Here is a 22,040-nt window from a genome sequence, read left to right as displayed (position 1 = left end):
CAGGTTTACATTTGAAATGTAACCATAAACCTAGAACATAGTTTTAGACTTCTTAGTATCATTTAGTATTGAAGTGATAAAATATTTGCTTTATTTCACCAGCTGTGTTGTACATAATTAGACCATCGTGCTGCCTCAAAGCCTGTCTGAAATAACTTTTAAGAGGTAACTTCTTGCGCAAACGTTGCTTGCGAAGTCATTGCCTGACAGGACAGTGAGGAAACAAGTCAGTCTGAATATCATGCACATCCAACAAAGAGATCTGAGTGAAAGTCAGTTCATGGCGACTGCAAGTGTCCTGGTGTTTCCAGTGCTGTCAGTCCTGCTTCATGTCATTGGCTCATCTGGATGAATACAGTTTCTCTCTGTGTTTCAGAGTAAAGGGATCCACGAGTGGAACTTCAGTGCAACATCAGTGCGAGGTGTGAGGTAAATGCTGTCTGCTTTAATAAACTTTTATTAAACTTTATTTTTAAGAACATTCATGTCTTCCCTCTACTAGAAGGTGAGATACTCTTTATATGTATGGTATGTAAATACATAACAGGATTTTTCACCTAGGATGAAGCATTTTTTAACACCTCCTTTTTTTGGCATGCAGCATCTCCAAATTCGATGAGCGCAGCTGTTTTCTGTATGTGGTGAACAACTCGGAAGACTTTCAAATCTATTTCTGCGCAGAGATGCACTGTAAAAGGTATGCCATGTGTGTGTTTGCCATAGACTCTTTAAGGACAGAAATTGCAGGTTTGGTTGTGTATAGACTTATTCCAAAAATGAGCGATACAAAAAGCATCGGCCAGTTATTCTAAAAGCAATAGACATTTTATCAGTGAATTATTTATTTTAAGTAACGAGTGGGCAAGAGAACGAGACGGTTACAAACTCATGCACTAAAAAAAAAAATATATATACATCTTATTTACACTATGTGTATGGCACACTATAATGAGGTCTGAGAGTAATCACAGTGTGCACCTTTGTGTATTTAAAGCATGAGAACCATCATTTAATTAATGTGACTTTATTGGTTGTAGACTGTGCTCATGTCAGTGTCTGTGTTGTGTAGGTTCTGTGATCTGGTAAACACTCTCACTGAGGAGGCCTGGAAAGGCTCAGAAGAGCCTGAGTGTGAATCCGAGGCTTTAGAGGTAAATAAGGATTGTGGCATACATTTATTAAATGTATATATATATATAGTACTGAACACCAGGGAGGTGAGACCGTGAGTGATCTGTGTGTTTCTTGTGTGCCTGCAGTATGATTATGAATACGATGAGCATGCAGAGAGGGTGGTTCTGGGTAAGGGCACGTTCGGGGTAGTCTATGCAGGTCGTGACCTCAGTAACCAGGTGCGCTTAGCCATCAAAGAGATTCCTGAACGGGACAGTAGGTGAGCCACAGTTTCCTTTTTTCTAGAAGGAAATTTCATTTCACTTTGAAATCAAATCTTTGAATGTCTTTCATAGCAGTGGTTTCGTTTATTTTATACAACATTTTGACAAGGTTGACAAATGTTGCCCTTTATTGAGTACTATATTGCATTGCATTCATGAAGACTTGCCACAATGCCATATGTTTCATACCAGTGTTGTGCGGTTGGACGCTAGGTTGATTTTAAAACTTTAAAAATATATATATTAAATCGTATTTTGATTTCCAAAACCTCAATTCCACTCGTTGCATCAAATTCAGCATTGTCCTATATTCCTAAAAAAACATAAGCATCCCATATGGAATCAATACAGTATGTGATTTGATCTAGAAATGTACAGTGTTACAATGAGAATGTCATAATAGTGAATTAAAGTCAATTTCACAAGAAATAGCAGGGTTAGCACAAAATCATGCAGGTGTGAATGGATATTAATGAGAATATATTTAATATATAGTAAAAATAATAACCAGCATCACTGTACTCTATGGCAAAGCTGTCTTCATTATGGCATGCATCCAGTGTAATAAGACTCATTACTTCTTATTGTTGTCAAACATAATTTCTAGTGTTGATGCTGGAGGTGTGTGTGTGTGTGTGTTTAGTCGGCCAAGTTACAAATGCACAAGCATCAGACTTCTCATCTGAGGGTTTATACAGTGAATATAACACACAAATGAATTTAGGAGGATACGATGTCATGCAATCACACAGCAGTAGTTTATCTAGCAGCATGTGTTGATAGATATTCCCAGCCTCTGCATGAAGAAATCGCCCTGCACAAACACCTGAAGCACAAGAACATCGTGCAGTACCTCGGCTCCATCAGCGAGAACGGCTTCATCAAGATCTTCATGGAGCAGGTGCCTGGAGGTGAGACACATGGTCCGACCTTTAGAGGGGTCTTACAGGTAACACATCTTTAGGCCAAAATGCGTCCGCTTTATTCAAATGTAAAATATATTTGTGTTTTGCTGTGAATGGCAGGCAGTCTGTCAGCATTGCTCCGGTCAAAGTGGGGGCCTCTAAAAAACAATGAGCCAACTATCGGCTTCTACACCAAACAGATACTGGAGGGTCTCAAATACCTGCATGACAACCAGATCGTTCACAGAGACATAAAGGTAAGGTGTATAAAGTGAGGTGTACATGTGATTGTTTTGAGAGCCTCGGCTGTACACATGCCGTATGCATTATTAGGTCTGGGTCAGATTCTTAATGAGTGATACAGTAACTTCTTTCAATGACCTGCAGGGGGATAATGTCTTGATAAACACCTACAGTGGCGTTTTGAAAATCTCTGATTTTGGTACATCTAAACGTCTGGCCGGGATCAACCCCTCCACCGAAACCTTTACAGGTACTGAGTGTTTTATTGGTTTTGCCATGTATTTTCCCTCATCTCTTTGTCAGTAACCAGCTGATGTTGCTTCTGTAAGGACACAGCTGTTAAATGTGCTGCAGATTTGGTCTGTTGACATCTGATTCATATCTGTAGAATCGTTTCTTAGCAGTTATTTATTTGGCCCATGCTGTTTGTGTATGTCAGGTACGTTGCAGTACATGGCTCCTGAAATCATAGATAAAGGGCCGCGTGGGTACGGCAAGCCAGCGGACATCTGGTCTCTGGGCTGCACCATTATAGAGATGGCTACTGGGAAACCTCCCTTCTATGAGCTCGGGGAACCGCAGGCGGCGATGTTCAAGGTCAGGCGCGATCACTTTGTGTTCAGTCTGCTGAATATGCAATCAGTTAACCACAAATATTTTTGCACAAAATGTGCATAATATCTTGCCATGCTTTCACTGTGTACTGAATGTGTGCTTTGTTAAACATAGATGTGTTTGAATGCAACTGAGTAGATTTGAAACGTTTTCTAAACCCACCAGGGCTAAATACACTTATCCTGCGTTGGGAAATAGTGTTCGATGTGTTTTTGTGATTGTGCTGGTGTGTGTTGTCTAGGTTGGGATGTTTAAAATCCACCCGGAGATTCCTGACTCTATGTCCACTGAAGCCAAAGCATTTATCCTGCGCTGTTTCGAGCCTGATCCAGACGGCCGAGCCCCGGCCACCGATCTGCTCACCCACGAATTCCTCACTGTTACATCACGCAAAAAACGATCAAAGACCAGCAGTTTCACAGGTGTGTGTGTGTGTGTGTTATAGGCATTACTCCTCATACCAAGCAGTAATTTCAGTTCCATCAACAGGGAACAAATCTATTATATGTTAGATTAAACTCTTTCAACTGCTTTTATTTCTTATTAAATCTACTTTTAGGTTTTATTTTGGACATAACTCTCTTAGCTGTTTCCCCTGACTAAAGTAATACAGATTTTGGCATAAAGGGTTGCATTTTTAGACCATTTAATAAACAATATGTGTCAAAGATTTCACCTGTTAATCTTCTTCCATTAGAAAAAGTGATGCACTACTTTAAATTGTTAAATCCAAAAAGTGACACACAAAATCATTCGGATAACTTGCTGGGGGAACAAGTAAATAATAAACACAGAATTAATAATAATAAATAAATAAAAATAGCAAAATTACTGAGATCAATTTATCTTTCATTTATAGTAAATACATTAATATCTGGCCCGAATGACTGGCAGGTTAATTTAGGCTACTGAATACATTTTAGTTCTTTACTTGGTGCATTTTGTATTGTGTTTATTTAATTTGATCAATTTTATGTTTTTATAGTTTTGTAATGCCTATAAAGTTTATTGTTGAACTCTAAACACACTGCAGAGTTGTGAACTGTGTTCAGATTCAAAGCAGTTTAAGAACTGCTCTTTGCTGAAAGAGTGTCCATCACTGTGTTGCCTGCCTTGTTTTATTATGGAATGTGCTGATAATAAAACCAGGATTTCCCCCCCTCTCTTCTGATTATTTTGTGAATTATGTCTTCTCTTCTTTTTTGCAGCTCTTTCACCAGGAACTGGTGAGTCTTGTCTGTTTTGCATATAAGCAGTGTTAATATATTAGTTCCTTTAAATTTAGTCACATTTAGTTATGTTCATTCATTTTACTCTTTTCATATTTAAGTTCAGTCATTGTGGAAAAAGATGCAAGGGCAACTGTAGGGCTGTGCAAAAAATCTAATGCGATTTTAATGCACATCTCATCAGTAAAGACGCTCCTGTAATTAGAAGTATATCTCCAGCACGTGTGTTCAGATCAGGGTTGCCAGGATTTCACAACAAATCCTGCCCAGTTGCTTCTCAAAACTAGTCCAAAATTAATCGCGATTCCAGGAGGTTCCCCGATAAAAAAATTGCTTCCCGGGGTTAAAATATATATATATATTTTTTTTTTTTTTGGCATGGTTGTCTTGGTAAAATTCGCATTTTAGGGGCTAAATATTACGTTGCTTCAAACCGCGGACATGAAAAACAACCGCAGACTTGGTAACACTGGTTCAGGTGGAGCGGCAGTTACTACACAGAGCCGTAGTTTACCGACAACTAACACAAAATCGCTTTCAAAATCGACAAAGAATCGCCACCGATTTTAACATCGATTTTGTGTAGATTGTCAGTGAATTACGGCTCTGTGTAGTAAATGCCAACCAATGTCCGCGGGTCAAAGCGACAATACCAATAACGGGATATTTACCCCCTAAAATGCGAATTTTACCAAGGCAACCTTGCCATTAAACTTAAAATTTAACCCTGGAAAGCAATTTTTTATCTGGGAACCTCCTGGAATCGCGATTAGTTTTGGAGTAGTTTTGAGAAGCAACTGGGCAGGATTTGTTGTGAAATCCTGGCAACCCTGATCTGAACGCACGTGCTGGGGATACACTTCTAATTACAGGAGCGTCTTTACTGATGAGATGTGCATGAAAATCGCATTCAATTTTTTGCACAGCCCTAGGCAACTGTAAATGATCACTGGTCATTTTAGTTTAGCTCTTGTTTGAGCGTGTGCTGTATGAAGGGACATTGTGCTTGTCGTGTCTTGTAGAGTATCTGCGGAGCATATCTCTTCCCGTTCCTGTTGTGGTGGAGGACACCAGCAGCAGCAGTGAATATGGCTCTGTCTCACCTGACAATGAGCTCTGCACAAACCCCTTCAGCTTCAAACCCAGCACCAAGTGCTACGGCGACCGAGAGGTCAAAGGTCATCGCTCCCTCTTCCTGAGGTCAGCAGAGAGTGTGAAGATTATTGTGTTGCAGTGTAGCATTTGTTTTGCATCGGGTAGAAATTGAGATTGATGCATGCTTTTGTCTGTATTCTTTGCATCGAGTGCGTCTGTAAGTATACTCCTCCTCACACTGTTGCAGTATTCCTGTGGAGAACTTTGAAGACCACAGCGCACCGCCGTCCCCAGAAGAGAAGGACCCTGGTTTCTTCATGCTGAGGAAAGACAGTGAGAGGAGAGCCACTTTACACCGAATCCTGACTGAGGACAGAGAGAAAATAGTGCTTCACCTGCTCGAAGCGCCCACACAGGTGAACCCGACTACAACATCTGGTGTGAATCATAGCAAAACGAGCCATACGTCTTCTTTTAGCACAAGATGCTTCGAAAAAGATTTTCCAAATCACTGAGCAGCCAATTAACTTTATTTTGCATGTCCAGGATCTTCTAATAGAAGCTTGACACTTTGTTTAAATGTGGTAATAAATACATTTTCATTTTATGGTAGCCTTTTTTTTATAAAAGTGTTTGTCACTCTGCTGCACATAACGAGTCTTTTACCTAGAATTACACATTTAGTGCAACATCAGAGAAATAATTATCAAGTGCATTGTGTCCCTTTTCTGTCTCAATGCAGGGGTCTGAGGAGATGAAACTGAAGCATCAGCATATCTCCACGCTGGTTGAAAGTCTGGGTGATTTTGTGAGGATGGCAGACAGAAAAATAATCGCCAGCACCCTCTCTCAGCTCAAACTAGAGCTCGACTTTGACAGCACAGCGATCAGCCAACTCCAGGTGGCGCTCTTCGGCTTCCAGGATGCGGTGGGTGTCTAGCCAAAGCCTGATAAATTGTGCTCACAATTATTTGAGATTTGTTTATCATTACAATGACTTCTTTCCCATGAAGTTCGAATTTAAATGTGACTTTTCAATAAAACTCCCAAAGTTCATTACAGTAAACGGGAATAGTTATGGCTCAACATTTTGTGTTTCTCCAGGTAAATAAAGTCCTGCACAACCACAACATAAAGCCGCACTGGATGTTTGCTCTGGATAACATCATTCGAAAGGCTGTACAGACTGCCATCATCATATTAGTACCTGGTAAACAACAACAGTTTCTATTTAAAGCAATCCGTTCTCTTGGCTGTTGTTCATTAATGGCAGGGAGTCTCAAGGCCCCTTATTTAGCACAACTGAATCGACTCTCCTTGATCTGACCTGCGGGGTCCGGTAAATGTGCTCCCTGGGGGGCTTCAGGAGGTGTTCATCTGATGTGTTTGTCTGTGCGCTCTCAGAGTTGCGGACACATTTCACGCTGGCGTCTGAGAGCGACCCCGCTGAGCAAGAGGACATTGATGACGACACCGTTCCTCAGGGGAGCGCTGCGCTGAAGGATATAGCGCCACCTATCACTCATCATGACGACACTGTGGTCACATCTGGAGTGAGCACGCTCAGTTCAACAGTTTCCCATGAGTCTCACAGCGCTCAGCGATCGACTAGCATGGAGCTGGGTCGCATGAAGCTAGAAACCAAGAGGTAGGATGGTGTTTTGCAGCTCTATTATACAGGATTGGGTGCATTTGTAAACATGTGAATGATAGTGACAGATTCTGATCATCTGCAACACATGATGCCAGTTTTACTTTTTGTATTTAATTGAAGTGAATGGTTAATGTGTCTGTCACACCCTATGAGTGTCATTAAGTATATCCCATTGATTGTCCTGATGACTCCTGCTTTGTTCCAGGGATTCTGAAGTAATTCGAAAGCTATTTGTGAAGAACAAACCCAGACCCAAGTCATTATTCCCCTGTAGCTCTCAAATCTTGCCCTGGCTTTCACGATTTTAAACACATTGAGATAATTCTCTGATATTCAGTTCATCTGTCGATCATTTCTTATGAATCAAACCAAACGTCTAAATACGCCTGTATTTCGTTAATAGAACAGTTTAGTTTTGTCCCCCAAACAATTCTTCTGGGGTACACAGATTTACTCCAAACACAAGCCTCTTTCATAAAGAGATTCTGGGAAAGTACTGAGAGAGTTGTTCTGGGAATCTTGCTCATTCCCACAGATCCCATATAATCCCATAAAGATGAAGTGGCGTTTTCATGGTCCCCATCAAGACCATGTGAACTCTGCTGTGTTCACTGAGTAGCCCTGCTCTTTCATTTTTATGTTGCTCTCTCATAAACAACTGTGTTGTGTAAGTTATCGGTCAAATAGTGGCAGAATAAATGTTATCACTAGTAGAACAAATCCTACAGAAAGTGTTAATCCTGGGAATGTCCTGAGACTGGGAGCATTCACACAAAACGCAATTCTGAGTTTGCATTCGGTTACAATAGCCAACAAAACAACCACTGTTTGCAGAAATGGCTCTAGGAGTGCTATATAAGCATACAAACATATAAACCGACCCCAGCCCCCACTAATAGATAAGAATGCAGTACAGTTACAAAGGGGTGGACAATTTCCTAAAATTGTTGAAATATTCCCAAAAATCCTGGAGAACTTCTGGAATGTTTCCCAAATTTACTGGACATTTTCCATCTTTTTGCAACCCTAGTATGCACCGAGCACTGTTTATTTGCGTTAAGTCGTACATTTAACCACTCTAGACTAATTACCGTATTTTTCGGACTATAAGTCGCACCTGAGTATAAATCGCATCAGTCCAAAAATACGTCATGATGAGGAAAACATATATAGGTCGCACTGGACTATAAGTCGCATTTATTTAGAACCATGAGAAAACATTACCGTCTCCAGCCACGAGAGGGCGCTCTATGTGTTCAGTGTAGACTACAGGAGAACTGAGCAGCATAGAGCGCCCTCTAGTGGCTGGAGATGGTAATGTGAACTCTTGGCTCATTTCTCTCGGTTCATGTCAAATTCATTTTGATAAATAAGTCGCAGGACCAGCCAAATTATAAAAAAAGTGTGAAAATACGGTATGTGATGATCTCTGTTGTTCTAGACTTGCACATGACTGTGTTGGTTTGTGTGCTGTAGGCTGTTGGAGGAATTAATAGAGAAGGAGAGAGAGTATCAGGCCATCTTACAGCAAGTGCTGGAGGAGAGAGAACAAGAGATCAAACTACTGAAGTGTCGATCCGCGCCGGCTGGTGAGTCTAACACACACACACACACACACACACACAACTAACATAGAAGAGAGAGAAGACAAACAGTCTTGAATATAAATGAAATGCTAGTGTCACCATGAAAAACTGTTTAAAACTGGTAGTGTTAATTAGAAAAACCATCATCATAGATGACATTCATCTTTGTGATGTGCCTTTGCATTCGCAGAGAGAATTGCTTTGTTCAGATGGTTGTTTTTCATTGCAGTATTTTGTATTTCACCTCTTGCGATGTATTAAATAATTGCACTAGAATATATTTTCAGTGTTAATCTTTCAAAATGAACACTACAGTCTGAGTCTGTGCTTCACGGTTCATGGCAGATGTTCCTGCGCACTTCTTCATGAGCACCAGTAGTTCATTTGAGCGAGAGGGAGACCAGGAACTTCTGGAATGGCTCAAACAGCACGGGGCCGATGCAGATTCCATAGAGAGGGTAACATACAGAAACATCACCAGACACTGGACATAAGAGTGGTCCTGTATAAACAGATAACCGATTATTTCCTGTCCATATCACAGATAATATCTGAAGATTACAGTCTTGATGACATCCTTCATTATGTCACAAGAGACGACTTGAAGACTTTGAGATTACGGTGCGTGAATATTTACGATATTCTGTAATATTTTCTGTTTGTTTTTTTTTTTTTTAGTTTGTGTTTACAACGTCTCAAAAACTGCCAAGGACATTTATAGGTGTAACTTGTAATATTAAGTACACTACTGCTCAGAAAGTTAGGATCAATAAAATGTTTTTTAAAATAAGGTTTAACTAGGATTGAACTAGGATGCATTTATTTAAATGATTAATTGCATCCACTGTTTCCATAATAAATGTGTGTGTACTTTGTATACACTATGTATTATGCAAATATAAATATGCATGTATATATTTAAGAAAAAATATATATACACACAGACACACACGCACACATTTTATACAGAATATTTATATACTTAATGTGTGTGTGTATTCATATATACATTACAAACATACACCGTACACACATATATTATGCAAATAAGAACCTTTATTTTGGATTTTTGAGAGCACTAATCTATTAAAAAATAAAATAATATTGTTTTGTATTTTAATTATTGTATTTTAATACATTTGCCAGTCACATTAAAACAGTGTTTATTTGAAATGCACTTCAACTTTTTTTCTGCATAGTGGTGTGTAGGTTCTGTATTATTTTTGCAGTGTGGTGTCTGCTGAAACAATATGAAAACGCCAAATTATTAAATCTTTTGCAAATTAAGCTTCTATAAAAAAGCATTAGATTGTGTCATAAACTGCTTGTTCATTGTTTGGAAGAAGAAAAAAGACGTGTGTGTGTTGACGGACACACAAACACTTTCTATTGAATACATCTCATTTGTGTATTTCTTTGTAAATACAGTTTAGTTTAGATGTCATTTAGATTTGGCTCTTCTCCACACATCAATTATATTTCATGATGATAAAGTTCTTTGTAAATATTCTGAGTGGCACACTCTGAGTAAACATTAGTATAATTAAATAGTAATTTTAAAGTATTCAGTGTTGCAGTGATGCTGTGTTTTTGACATATGGCATTATTTACATTAGCTCTAGGATGATTACATCACTGTGCGCCGTCAGTAAGAAGTGTGTGTGGTGTAGTGTGTGATGCTGTGTCTTGTGTTTCCAGAGGTGGAGTCCTGTGTAAGCTCTGGACCGCCATCAGCGAGCACAGAAAGAAGCCAGGCTGAAGACGAGAGCGACACATATGTGCCCTGCTCACGCTTCAGACATAACCAAATATTTAATGGGATCAATTCAAGTCTTTGTGATGATTCATATCGCGTGTAAATACGTGTTTTAGCCTTTTTTATCCGTCTGTGAAATTGCAGTTGTACAAGTGACTGTAAATTAATTGTTGCAGATCCACACATTTGATACGTGAGCGCTGTTACGGCATCTTTATACAGGAAGCTTGTTTTATTTTTGATATTTGTTTACAGAAACGTCTTGACCTGCCTGAGAAACCTTTTGCAGCCCAAAATCCCTTCTCCTGTCAGAAAAAGACACTGAAACTAAACACACAGGTGTCTGTTTTACATATTTTTAATGTATCATTTATAAGGTGTATTGGCACATAAAATGCCTTTTTTAATCAAATCTAGTTATATTTACTTATATTCTGAATTACAGCTATGAAGAAACACAATAACCAATCAAATTGTACTGTATTTCCTCATGTTTGGGGTGACAAATGAATAAACCACCTCTGAAGGGTATTTCCTGAGATGATATGTAAATTGCACTATATTTCACCATCCAGAAGCACACAGAATTATGTCTATTTATTGTGCACAATCTCAAAGACCTTGTTAAATTTAAAAAAATTACCATTTTAATTGAACTTGATGGCACTGCGAGTTTCTAGTGAAATCATTAAACATAAATACACATCTAATGACGTAATATGGTAATTTCATTTCAGTGATTATTTATTTTTTAATCAGTGCTAGTTCATTGGAGGGGAAAAAGCTTTGTTTATATATTTATATATGCATATACAGGGCTGTGTAATGTGACAATCATGTAATAAGTTGGAAATCTGTGGTAAATGTTTGCATGATCAGTGTTTTCATTTTAACTCCTTTTGTGCAAATTTGAATTTCACTTTTGAGGCAAATAAAAACTTTGAAAAAAAAAAAAAAGTCTTCATAATTCCAAATAATTCTGTCAATTCAAGAATATATATATATATATATATATATATATATATATATATATATATATAAGTAATAACTATCTGCATCCATTGAAATATAATGCCTTTACATGTGATTTAACAATCATTTTATGTAATTAAAACAGCAATAAGAAGACAAAGCGTGACCAACACAACCTCATGATCACCAGAGCAGTCATGTGGTGATTATTTCAGCTTGTGTGCTGCTACTCTCACCAGCTTTATGGTGTAATCAAAAGATCCTTGCAAAATGATCTTCCAGGATCACTGAAGAGGATTTATTATTGTCTGAAGGGACATGCATGCATCCTTGTTCTAGATATTACATCAGAAATGGGTGATTTGACAGCTTTTCTGCAAGGAATATTAAAATAAAAAAGAAGCTTGGATACTTTTTTACCAATTGATTTTGATTTTTGTGACTGAATCAGGTGTTTTTCTCAGTCATGGCTCAAATCCCTCAGCAGGTGCTCTTCTGTTAAACAAACCTAAAGAGGACGGGTGGATACTATTTGTTCACAACAATCTAAGATCGATTATAATACTGTAGTTTTAGGACTGGATAACTCTAATAATTCACAATGTTTATGTTAGACAAGATAAAGAAAAAAGGTGTTTTTTGCAGTGGTCAAGCTATTCCTGCTGCTCTAATTAATATAATGCACAGACATCTGATCTATTGAAAAGACAACAGTAAAGACCTTCCTTGCAAAGGGAAAGGATATATTTGACCGAAGATGCATGTTATTATGAATGTTATCATCAATCTATACTAAATAATATGGTAAAAGACTTGGATGTTGCTATGCAAATGTCGAATTTTATATGATATAAGAGAAAAAAGAAATCATGATAACAAGAAAAAGACAAATGTTCTATACAGCGCTGACCATTTTACTGGGACAGTGCCAGCTTTTCTTGCTCCTGACCCTGGACCACAGAACCAGTTATAAGGGGAGATTTTTCAAAATGGAGATTTATACATCCTCTGAAATAAGTAATCTTTCCACTGATGTATGGTTTGTTAGGAGGACATTATTTGGCTGAGATACAACTATTTGAAAATCTGGAATCTGAGGGAGCAAAAAAAAATTAATATAGAGATGATCATCTTTAAAGTTGTTCAAATTCTTACGCATATGCTTTTGCCATGCATATCACTAATCAAAAATTAAGTTTTTATATATTTACAGTAGGAAATTTACAAAATATCTTTATGGAACATAATCTTTACTTAATGTCCTAAAGATTTTTGGCATAAAAGAAAAATCAAAAAATTTGAGCCATAAGATTACATTGTTGGCTATTGCTACAAATATAACCCAGCGATTTAAGACTGCTTTTGTGTATAAGTATATATACATACATGTACAATAATTGTTTATGGTTCAATTGTTCAACCTATCTGCTTTTACTAAACCCTCAGCTGGCATCCTGGTTTGTGACAAATTGTAATTAATCACAATTAATTGTAATTATTTATATACATTTCCCTTTTAAGCTAATTTACTGCAACTGTTATATACTCGGGGCACATACATCATCTGAACGAGTACAAAACCTCCCAAACAAAAACACACATTAACAGGACAGAGAAACAAGCCATCTCTTATGTAAACAGATGCATGTTAAAAATAATGCGATCATCAGCAATAGACAGCATATAAATTAAAACTTCATAATGTTAGAGTAAAATGTTGATCCAGGAAGTGGCAAGCTACAACATTGAGCTGCACTGATGCAGACATGTAAAATATATATATATATATATATATATATATATATATATATATATATATATATATATATATATATATATATATATATATATAAATTACGGCCTATGCTCTCAATGTCAAATGCAGAAATGTTAATCCATGCATTTATGACTTCAAGGTTAGATTATTGTAATGCTTTATTGGGTGGTTGTTCTGCACGCTTAGTAAACAAACTACAGCTAGTCCAAAATGCAGCAGCAAGAGTTCTTACTAGAACCAGGAAGTATGACCATATTAGCCCGGTCCTGTCAACACTGCACTGGCTCCCTATCAAACATCGTATAGATTTTAAAATATTGCTTATTACTTATAAAGCCCTGAATGGTTTAGCACCTCAGTATTTGAATGAGCTCCTTTTACATTATAATCCTCTACGTCCGCTACGTTCTCAAAACTCAGGCAATTTGATAATACCTAGAATATCAAAATCAACTGCGGGCGGCAGATCCTTTTCGTATTTGGCGCCTAAACTGTGGAGTAACCTACCTAACATTGTTCGGGAGGCAGACACACTCTTGCAGTTTAAATCTAGATTAAAGACCCATCTCTTTAACCTGGCATACACATAACATACTAATATGCTTTTAATATCCAAATCCGTTAAAGGATTTTTAGGCTGCATTAATTAGGTAAACCAGAACCGGGAACACTTCCCATAACACCCGATGTGCTTGTTACATCATTAGAAGAATGGCATCTACGCTAATATTAGTCTGTTTCTCTCTTATTCCGAGGTCACCGTAGCCACCAGATCCAGTCTGTATCCAGATCAGAGGGTCACTGCAGTCACCCGGATCCAGTACGTATCCAGACCAGATGGTGGATCAGCACCTAGAAAGGACCTCTACATCCCTGAAAGACAGCGGAGACCAGGACAACTAGAGCCCCAGATACAGATCCCCTGTAAAGACCTTGTCTCAGAGGAGCACCAGGACAAGACCACAGGAAACAGATGATTCTTCTGCACAATCTGACTTTGCTGCAGCCTGGAATTGAACTACTGGTTTCATCTGGTCAGAGGAGAACTGGCCCCCAACTGAGCCTGGTTTCTCCCAAGGTTTTTTTCTCCATTCTGTCACCGATGGAGTTTTGGTTCCTTGCCGCTGTCGCCTCTGGCTTGCTTAGTTGGGGTCACTTCATCTACAGTGATATCATTGACTTGATTTGATTTTTCTCATAAATGTTTATTTTGCTCAGATAGCTTTATAAAAAGTGTATTTTTCCGGTTAGATCAGCCAGTGTGCATGCGCAGTCTCAGAGCGCTGACTGTTTCCAGGACATCTGCAGCTGCAAAGACACGCTGACTTCACCAATTAGTGACTGGCTCTTTCATTCAGAAGGCAGGGCTTCCTGCGATTGAGCGGCTACCCAGCTAGGAATGTTATTGTTCTGAGAATGTCCCAGGAACATTATATGTTATGGGAATATTTTCAACGCCAAGTTTTATTTTAGTTCCCAGAAAGTCTCCCTAAAAGGTAGGACAACATTCTCTAAAAACATTCTCAAAATGTTTATTAATAACATTATTAGAACATTATTATCATTATTATGCCCTAACATTCTAATTAAGATTGAATCAGGAATCTTTCCATTGGACAATGCACGTGGACTTGAATGTTGCTCAGATGTCAGATTTTGGTTGAAAGTAAAAACCCAACCTTTGCCAACTTCATTAAATACTCCAAAGACAGGATCAACTTCACTTATTATAAACCAGATAGAATTTATTTCTGTCATACATTTATACAATTCTTATTGGGATTAAAAGAGGTTTAGATGTTGATTTCTGTTTAGAAGTTATAGTTTGGTTTATCAGTGATCAGTGTTAGCTTTAGTTGGGGCAATTTGACACTTGACTCATCAATGTTTTTTTCTAGCTGCTGTAGCTATGTTTGATATGGCAAACACAGCAAGAGAGCATGTGGTTAGATGATGCTGGTTGCTTGCTGATGATTAAAGATATCCTCACATAGTGGTCTGATTGTTTGACTTCATACCATCTAATCTTTGGTATTAGATGCACTTTTTTTTTTTATAGGAACTCAATGTATCAACAGACTGAGACCCAGCAGAGTTTCAGTGTGATTGTTCCAAGGATTAAAAATAAAAACTTGTTGGTTACACTTTGAGCTACTGAATGCTTAGACACACACAGACATCAATAATCAATGTATGAATCTCAATAATAGTGACATGCTTCATCCTGCAAAGTAGTCTGGGTGCATCATGCAAAAATTAATAACATACATTAAACTCTAGATGAGAGCAATTGATCAGATCATTACATGATGAAATCTTTAACATTTTTCTCTCACTGTTTTTGCTATAGCAAACATAGTTACAGAGCCAGATAAAAACTAACACTGGAAATCACACTGCCTAACTACTGATCACCATAATGGTGATGTCAAACCAAATTATTATTTCCAATAAACCAACAACATCTAAACCTATTGTTAAATGTATGACAGAAAAAAAAGTAAATCATGTTTTTAATAAGTGAATCTGGTAATGCTGTTTTTTTTAAAGTTATTTACACTGGAGCTTGACATCAAAGAAAGTTTGGGTTTCTCATTTTCAACCCAAATTTGACTTCTGAGCAATGTGTCCACATCTAGTGTGATGGGAAGCTTTATTAGGATGTTAGAGGATAACTTTCTAACAATGTTATCAATAAACCTTTTACACTGTTTTTAGCAAATGTTATCATACCTTTTAGGAGAACATTCTGGGAACTTATATAAAACTTGCCGCTGAAAACATTCCAAGAACATGAAATATTCCTAGGAGGGTATATTGAGCGTTGCATTTTTCTCCCTTCAAAACTAGTCACATGTCTTGGGTACTCTACAGTCTTTCGCTATTCGTAAGCCGTCCGCCATATTGTAACAGTCAACTTGACATCATTCACCATAGTTATCACTGAATATTCGAAAGATGCCACAATCCTGTACAGAACGACTCAATGGCTTTGTGAGAACCTACAGTATAGTGAATGATGTAAAGCTGACCGTTCCAAGATGGCGGCCGCATCTACGTGCCTGGAGCAGTCAGATGGGGCACCTATATATATATCTAAGGTTCAAACGGCTGATTCATTCAGGAATTAAGTAAATGGCTCTCTCTATGGATGGGCTTTAAATCATTGGTTCACACGATTCATTCATGCAGATTCTTTCAGAGACTAAACACAACAGTTCTGCTGTGCCTTTATAGGTAATTTTTAATTGGCAATATTGAACAAAAGCACACAATATTGTGTTTATAATATATCACAATATAAACTTCTTGTTTAATGAACTATTGTATAAAATCAGATTTGCACCTTATGTCTATGATTTGCATTCTTCGCAACAAAAACTGCACTCATGTGATATTACTCTTTCTGCTGGTGCACTATAAAAAAATCTAATAAAACAAATGTTGGAAGGGCAAAAATATTTAAGTTGTGCTAATTTTATTGCTTGGGCTTAGTAGAAAGTACGTATAGTAAGTCTATACAAATATATTTGAAAAACATTGAATGAGTGGTTATTTACAAATCCAGTCAACAATTAGCAATGCTAATGCACAAACCTGAGTGACTTCGCGGGAAAAACAACGCCATCTTTTCAAGTTCACGAGTCAGGTGAGTACCACTGAATTTATCTACAAACATAAACAGCATATCCAATGTTTTTGAGTGGATATTTACAAGATTTTTATAAGTTGTTTGTCTGATGAAATATAAATATTTAGGCTATGTTAAATGTTTGTCAAGTTCACACGTTAGGTAACATTAAGTTGGACTGAATTTGTACTTCGATTGAATTGATCAATACTTTGTATATTAAAAAAGGTGTAAACATATTACTTAAAACTTAAGTATTTAAACACAAATGTACAACAATTAAAAATATTGAGTAAGTGTTGTATGGATATGTCTGAGGTAAAGGAGCTGTTTAAGTGAAGGGAACATGGTCTTTCTTTTCGTTTAATCCATAAAACACTTAATGTCGAAAGCTGTGTTAATATAATGTATTTTAGGTTTAATTTTGCCGTGTTGTATCATGATATTTTTGTGCTTCCGTGACGTTAAAATGTATTGTAATGAATTCAAGTGTGATACGTCGTGATGCAAGAGTGTAACTTAAAAAGGCACGTGACAAGTAAGAACAAGGAGATAGATAAAGCATTCTAGAGCCAGAGCTTGTCGTCTAATTAAATGGTTTAAAACAACAATACATGGTGTCAGAAGTTGTAAGTGCATCGAAAGAAGAATGGCACAGTTACAGCCACCATTGAACCTGTGTTTACAAGGAAATCTTGCCGAAAACTGGAAGATTTGGATACAAAAATTCGACATGTTCTTGACGGCTAGCGGTATTGCAGAGAAATCATTGCAGGTTAGGATGCAATAAAAGTTTGCAATACTTTTTAATTTCATGAAGATGAGAGAGACAAGATCGACATTCTCAAACAGAAATTCCTAAACTATTGTGAACCGAGTAACAACCTACATTACATACATCACATGTTATTCATGAGGCTCAAGGACCGTCTGAGAATAATTGATGCCTATTGAAGGAAATAAAGAACAAGGCAAAAGACTGTGAGTTTTGAGAATTGCATGATTCACTAATCAGAGACACAATTGTTTGTGGCATAGGAGATGCAGATCTCACACTAGCAAAAGCTGTGGACATTTGTTGGGCTAACGAAATAACGTCTAGCCAAGTAAAAGCATTAAATGAAGAAGTAGACATGCACAAGCAAATAATCAACAAGAGTATGCCAATGAGAAGTGATTCTAGTGATGACATAAAGTGCAGCAGATGTGGTTATAAACATGAGCAGAGAAAATGTCCTGCCTTTGGAAAAACATGCCGACAGTGTAGTAAAAAGAACCACTTTGCAAAAATTAGTAAAAATGAGTGGAAACACCCTAGAAAGATGCACACGCTTGAACAGACAGAGGAAGGTGACAAAAATATGTTCCTGGGCACACTAGAAAAAAAAAACATACAGTCTGTCACTACTGAGATCCAGAAAGTAAAAGAAGAGTGGTCAGAAGTGCTCAAGATAAGAGGAAAACAAGTGAAATTCAATTTGGACACTGCTGCAGAATGTAACGTTCTCTCATTAAAGATTTTCAACTCACTGAACATAATGGACAAGCTGCTAAAATCCACCTGCAAGTTACTTACAGTACATACTCTGGACACCAGATGTTGTCATTGGGACAGAAACAGCTAACCCGTGAGTACAAAGGTAAAAAACACAAGATTCAGTTCCAGATTGTGGAAAAAGATGCTCCTGCAATATTAGGAAGAGCCACATGTCAAACATTAGGCATGATTACAGTTTTTCTCAGTCACTTTGGTGCATTTTTCAAAACAGAAATGAAATTCTCAAAACTACTTGTACAACCTCCACATCATCTAGTTATTTATACACATCATAAAACCAGTTTCTCATTCTTTTGAACAAGTTGCGATTGCTTTTGTACATTCATGCAATTGATTATGCATGTTTATCGGCAGTTTCCTACATTATCAGTTGCTCATGTCATGTTGCTCAAAACGTATTGCATAGTTTTCTGTGCAACAGTCTTACCACTCAAAACATCTAGTCTTTAGTTCATCATATAAGTCATTACAGTTTTTCTCAATTGCTAAAACACAATTTCTGAAACCTTGCTACATTTTCTGAAAACATTGAACACAAAACCTCATCTTCAAGCACTATTTACAAAACCTCTGACTCCTCTTGCAAAATGAAACTTTCGCCTCAAAACAGTTTTACCTGTGTTCAAAATCAAACACTGCTCTCAAATCATAAACAAAGTGATCAAAATGATGTACACTATCAAGCAGTCAGTAAACAATACACCAACAAATAGAAAATACATTGTTCAAAACAGTTCTCAGGGAGAAGTAAATTTTTAATCTCAAAACAAAGTTCATATTATTCCGTCATTTGTCTTTTGATGAACGAAAACATGTTCTATCATAGTAGCTCAAAATTGATCAGAAATTACTACTCTGCTTTGCTCTTTGCAGGTTTTTTTTTTGGTTCTTCCTCCTTCTACCCCTATTTTTACAGTACTGTACCCTGCATCTCATAAACTTGTGCTTGGTCTCTGTGATAGTGTAATTATTGTTATTTGTTGATTTGTTGATTTGTTGACCTCGTTGACCAGGGACTTCAACAATGGCCCGCTGTCCAATCATGTTTCGGCCTCTCCTTCTCCTCCTCCTCCTCCTCCTCCTCCTCTTTCTTGCCCTCCTCCTCGTCGCCCACCTCGCATACGCACTCGTCCTCTCACATTGTTTCTTCTATCCATTTTCAGACTTTCATCTTCCCACCTTCAACAACCTGTTTGCTCTCTGAACTGGCTTATATTGGTTGTGTCACATCATTTGAAACAGGTTAAATCAATTTTGAGTGGTTGTGTTCAATCAATGACACATGTTCTCTATTTGTATTTGATTGTTGCCACTTGTGTTTACCAGTATGAATGACATGTGCATTAGAGTGCAGAATGTGTTTTGAGAATGAGAATGTGTTTAGCGTTTTGCTGAAGAGTCTAAGTGAGATCTGCAAATTGTGTTTTACCATGTGAAATGGTTTAAGGTATTGACAACAGACTGCACAATTAGCTAAATAAGTTCAGGCAACTGAGAACTTTGTTCAGCCAATGGGTTTTAGTGTTTTAGCAATTGAGAAAAACTGTAAATGCAAAATGGTTAATCTAGTTGTCAAAAACTGCCTAGCACACTTTTTATATTTATTTTTACACATTATTATTAGACTTTTTGTACATTTGGCATGAATTGTCCAAGTGAATCTTGACTTATGAAGAGAATGTAGATGATAAACCAATGATAAACCCTTTCTCTGAAATAGCTCAAAGGTTCATCTCATGAATCTTCAGTTGAAAAGCTTACTGTAGACAGAGGACAACACAAAAGTTACAAATTCTGAAAATGGACTTATTTTCATATTTGTGTCCATATTTGTTTTTCCTTTTCTATATCACAATGACATTGTAAAGGTTTTTTTTTTTTGGTCAGACTTTGTAAAAGTGTAACTGGGAATTCTATCCAGTCTCTTTCAGTCAATATCCCACATACGGTAATGTGTGTACGTTTGAAATGGATATATGGCATACATAAGCATATGGCATATTGTTCAATACAGTAGTTTACATCAGATCATCCCTCCAGAGTAAACTGTTATATTGACAACATGACTAAGCAATTTGACTGTCTTATCCGTAAACTATGACACAAGGACTTGTCATTCTGATGGCAGTGATATGTTCATTGACACAGATATTTATTTTTGAGAGATGAACTAAGGATTTTGAGCAGGAGACTGGCTTTTGCAGGTAATTCATGGTGATTTGCTATTTGTACGAGTTGTTTTGAGAAATGCACTTTATGTTTTGCAAATTGTGAGTTTGATTCGAGAAATGTACCAAAGCGACTGAGAAAAACTGTAAAAGGATACATGATGTGTCTGCTAATGATAATGACACCCTAAAAGAGTTTAAAGATCTGTTCAGTGGCCTAGGATGCATGCCAGGATATCATCATATTCAACTGGATCCATCAGTAAAGCCTGTTGTACATGCTCCAAAAAATGTTCTAGTCGCACTGAAAGAAAGAATAATTGAATAATTGCACCGGATGGAAGACATGAATGTAATAGAAAGACAAACAGAGCCAACTGATTGGGTGAGCAGCATGGTAACGATTGTCAAACCTGACAAAATTCGCATATGCCTTGACCCACAAGATTTGAATAAGGCAATCAAATGTGAACACTTTCCTCTACTTACGGTAGAGGAAGTTGTGTCAAATATGCCAAATGCCAAATGCCAAAGTTTTCTCAGTACTTGATGCCAACCAAGGGTTCTGGCAGATCAAATTGAACAATGAAAGTTGTGTACATTCAATACGCCTATAGCAAGATTCAGATTCCTGCATTTACCTTTTGGAATATCGTCAGCATCAGAAGTATTTCAAAGAGCTGTAGCACAGATGATTGACAATATGGTTGGGGTGATAAACATTGTGGATGATTTACTGGTTTGGGATGAAACAGTACAAGAGCATGATGCCAGACTGAGAAAATTGCTCCAAAGGGCAAGAGAATACAACCTCAAGCTGAAAAAAAAGAAATGTCAGATCACAAAACATCACAAATCAAGTATATCGGTCATGTACTTACAGCAGAAGGACTGAAACCAGATGAAGAGAAAGTAAGAAGTGTAATTCAGTTACCTCCACCAGAAGACAAGCAAGGGCTGCAAAGATTTCTGGGTATGCTGCAGTATTTAGCCAAGTTCATTCACAACTTGTCAGATGTAAGTGCTCCACTAGAGAATGATGTGGAAAAGTTCTGGGGAAGTGAACAAGAGAAAAGTTTTCTGTGGCTTAAAGCTCTAGCAATGAATGCTTCAACCTTGAAATTCTACGATGTCAAATAGCCATTAACATTGTCAGTAGACACCAGCTCTGAGGGCATGGGTGCAGTTTTGTAACAAGATGACAGACCTATAGCATATGGATCAAGAGCGCTCACAGATTGCCAGCATCAGTATGCTCAAATTGAGAAGGGACTACTTGCAATTGTTTATGGATTTTAAAAGTTTCACCAATATGAATGTGGCAGAGACATTCAAGTAGAAAGCGATCACAAGCCACTCGAGAGCATCTTCAAAAACCTCTACATCATCCACCATTGAGGCTGCAAAGAGATGCACATAGCAGATGCATTGAGTCATACCTTGATGAACACAAC

General features: G+C 37.5%; 1 protein-coding gene across 1 annotated transcript in view; it reads left to right on the top strand.

Annotated features, from left to right (window-relative positions):
• Positions 1 to 11,358, top strand: part of LOC127984350 (mitogen-activated protein kinase kinase kinase 5-like) — a 36,405-nt gene extending 25,047 nt beyond the window's left edge. Inside the window, exons 12-30 of the mRNA XM_052586974.1 lie at positions 377 to 429; positions 602 to 697; positions 1,070 to 1,151; positions 1,260 to 1,393; positions 2,181 to 2,308; positions 2,423 to 2,559; positions 2,690 to 2,795; positions 2,985 to 3,142; positions 3,402 to 3,582; positions 4,369 to 4,386; positions 5,412 to 5,589; positions 5,732 to 5,900; positions 6,227 to 6,412; positions 6,589 to 6,694; positions 6,889 to 7,132; positions 8,615 to 8,727; positions 9,070 to 9,182; positions 9,269 to 9,345; positions 10,423 to 11,358. Of these exons, the coding sequence (XP_052442934.1) occupies positions 377 to 429; positions 602 to 697; positions 1,070 to 1,151; positions 1,260 to 1,393; positions 2,181 to 2,308; positions 2,423 to 2,559; positions 2,690 to 2,795; positions 2,985 to 3,142; positions 3,402 to 3,582; positions 4,369 to 4,386; positions 5,412 to 5,589; positions 5,732 to 5,900; positions 6,227 to 6,412; positions 6,589 to 6,694; positions 6,889 to 7,132; positions 8,615 to 8,727; positions 9,070 to 9,182; positions 9,269 to 9,345; positions 10,423 to 10,483 (2,340 nt within the window). The 3' untranslated portion in view covers positions 10,484 to 11,358. The remainder of the gene's footprint in view (positions 1 to 376; positions 430 to 601; positions 698 to 1,069; positions 1,152 to 1,259; positions 1,394 to 2,180; positions 2,309 to 2,422; positions 2,560 to 2,689; positions 2,796 to 2,984; positions 3,143 to 3,401; positions 3,583 to 4,368; positions 4,387 to 5,411; positions 5,590 to 5,731; positions 5,901 to 6,226; positions 6,413 to 6,588; positions 6,695 to 6,888; positions 7,133 to 8,614; positions 8,728 to 9,069; positions 9,183 to 9,268; positions 9,346 to 10,422) is intronic.
• The last annotated feature ends 10,682 nt before the right edge of the window (positions 11,359 to 22,040 follow it).

Source organism: Carassius gibelio, chromosome B20 (assembly GCF_023724105.1).
Source record: "Carassius gibelio isolate Cgi1373 ecotype wild population from Czech Republic chromosome B20, carGib1.2-hapl.c, whole genome shotgun sequence".
In the NCBI taxonomy this organism is placed as follows: Eukaryota; Metazoa; Chordata; class Actinopteri; order Cypriniformes; family Cyprinidae; genus Carassius; species Carassius gibelio.
The sequence above is the reverse complement of the archived record's forward strand: the minus strand, read 5'-3'. Positions and strand labels throughout refer to the sequence as shown.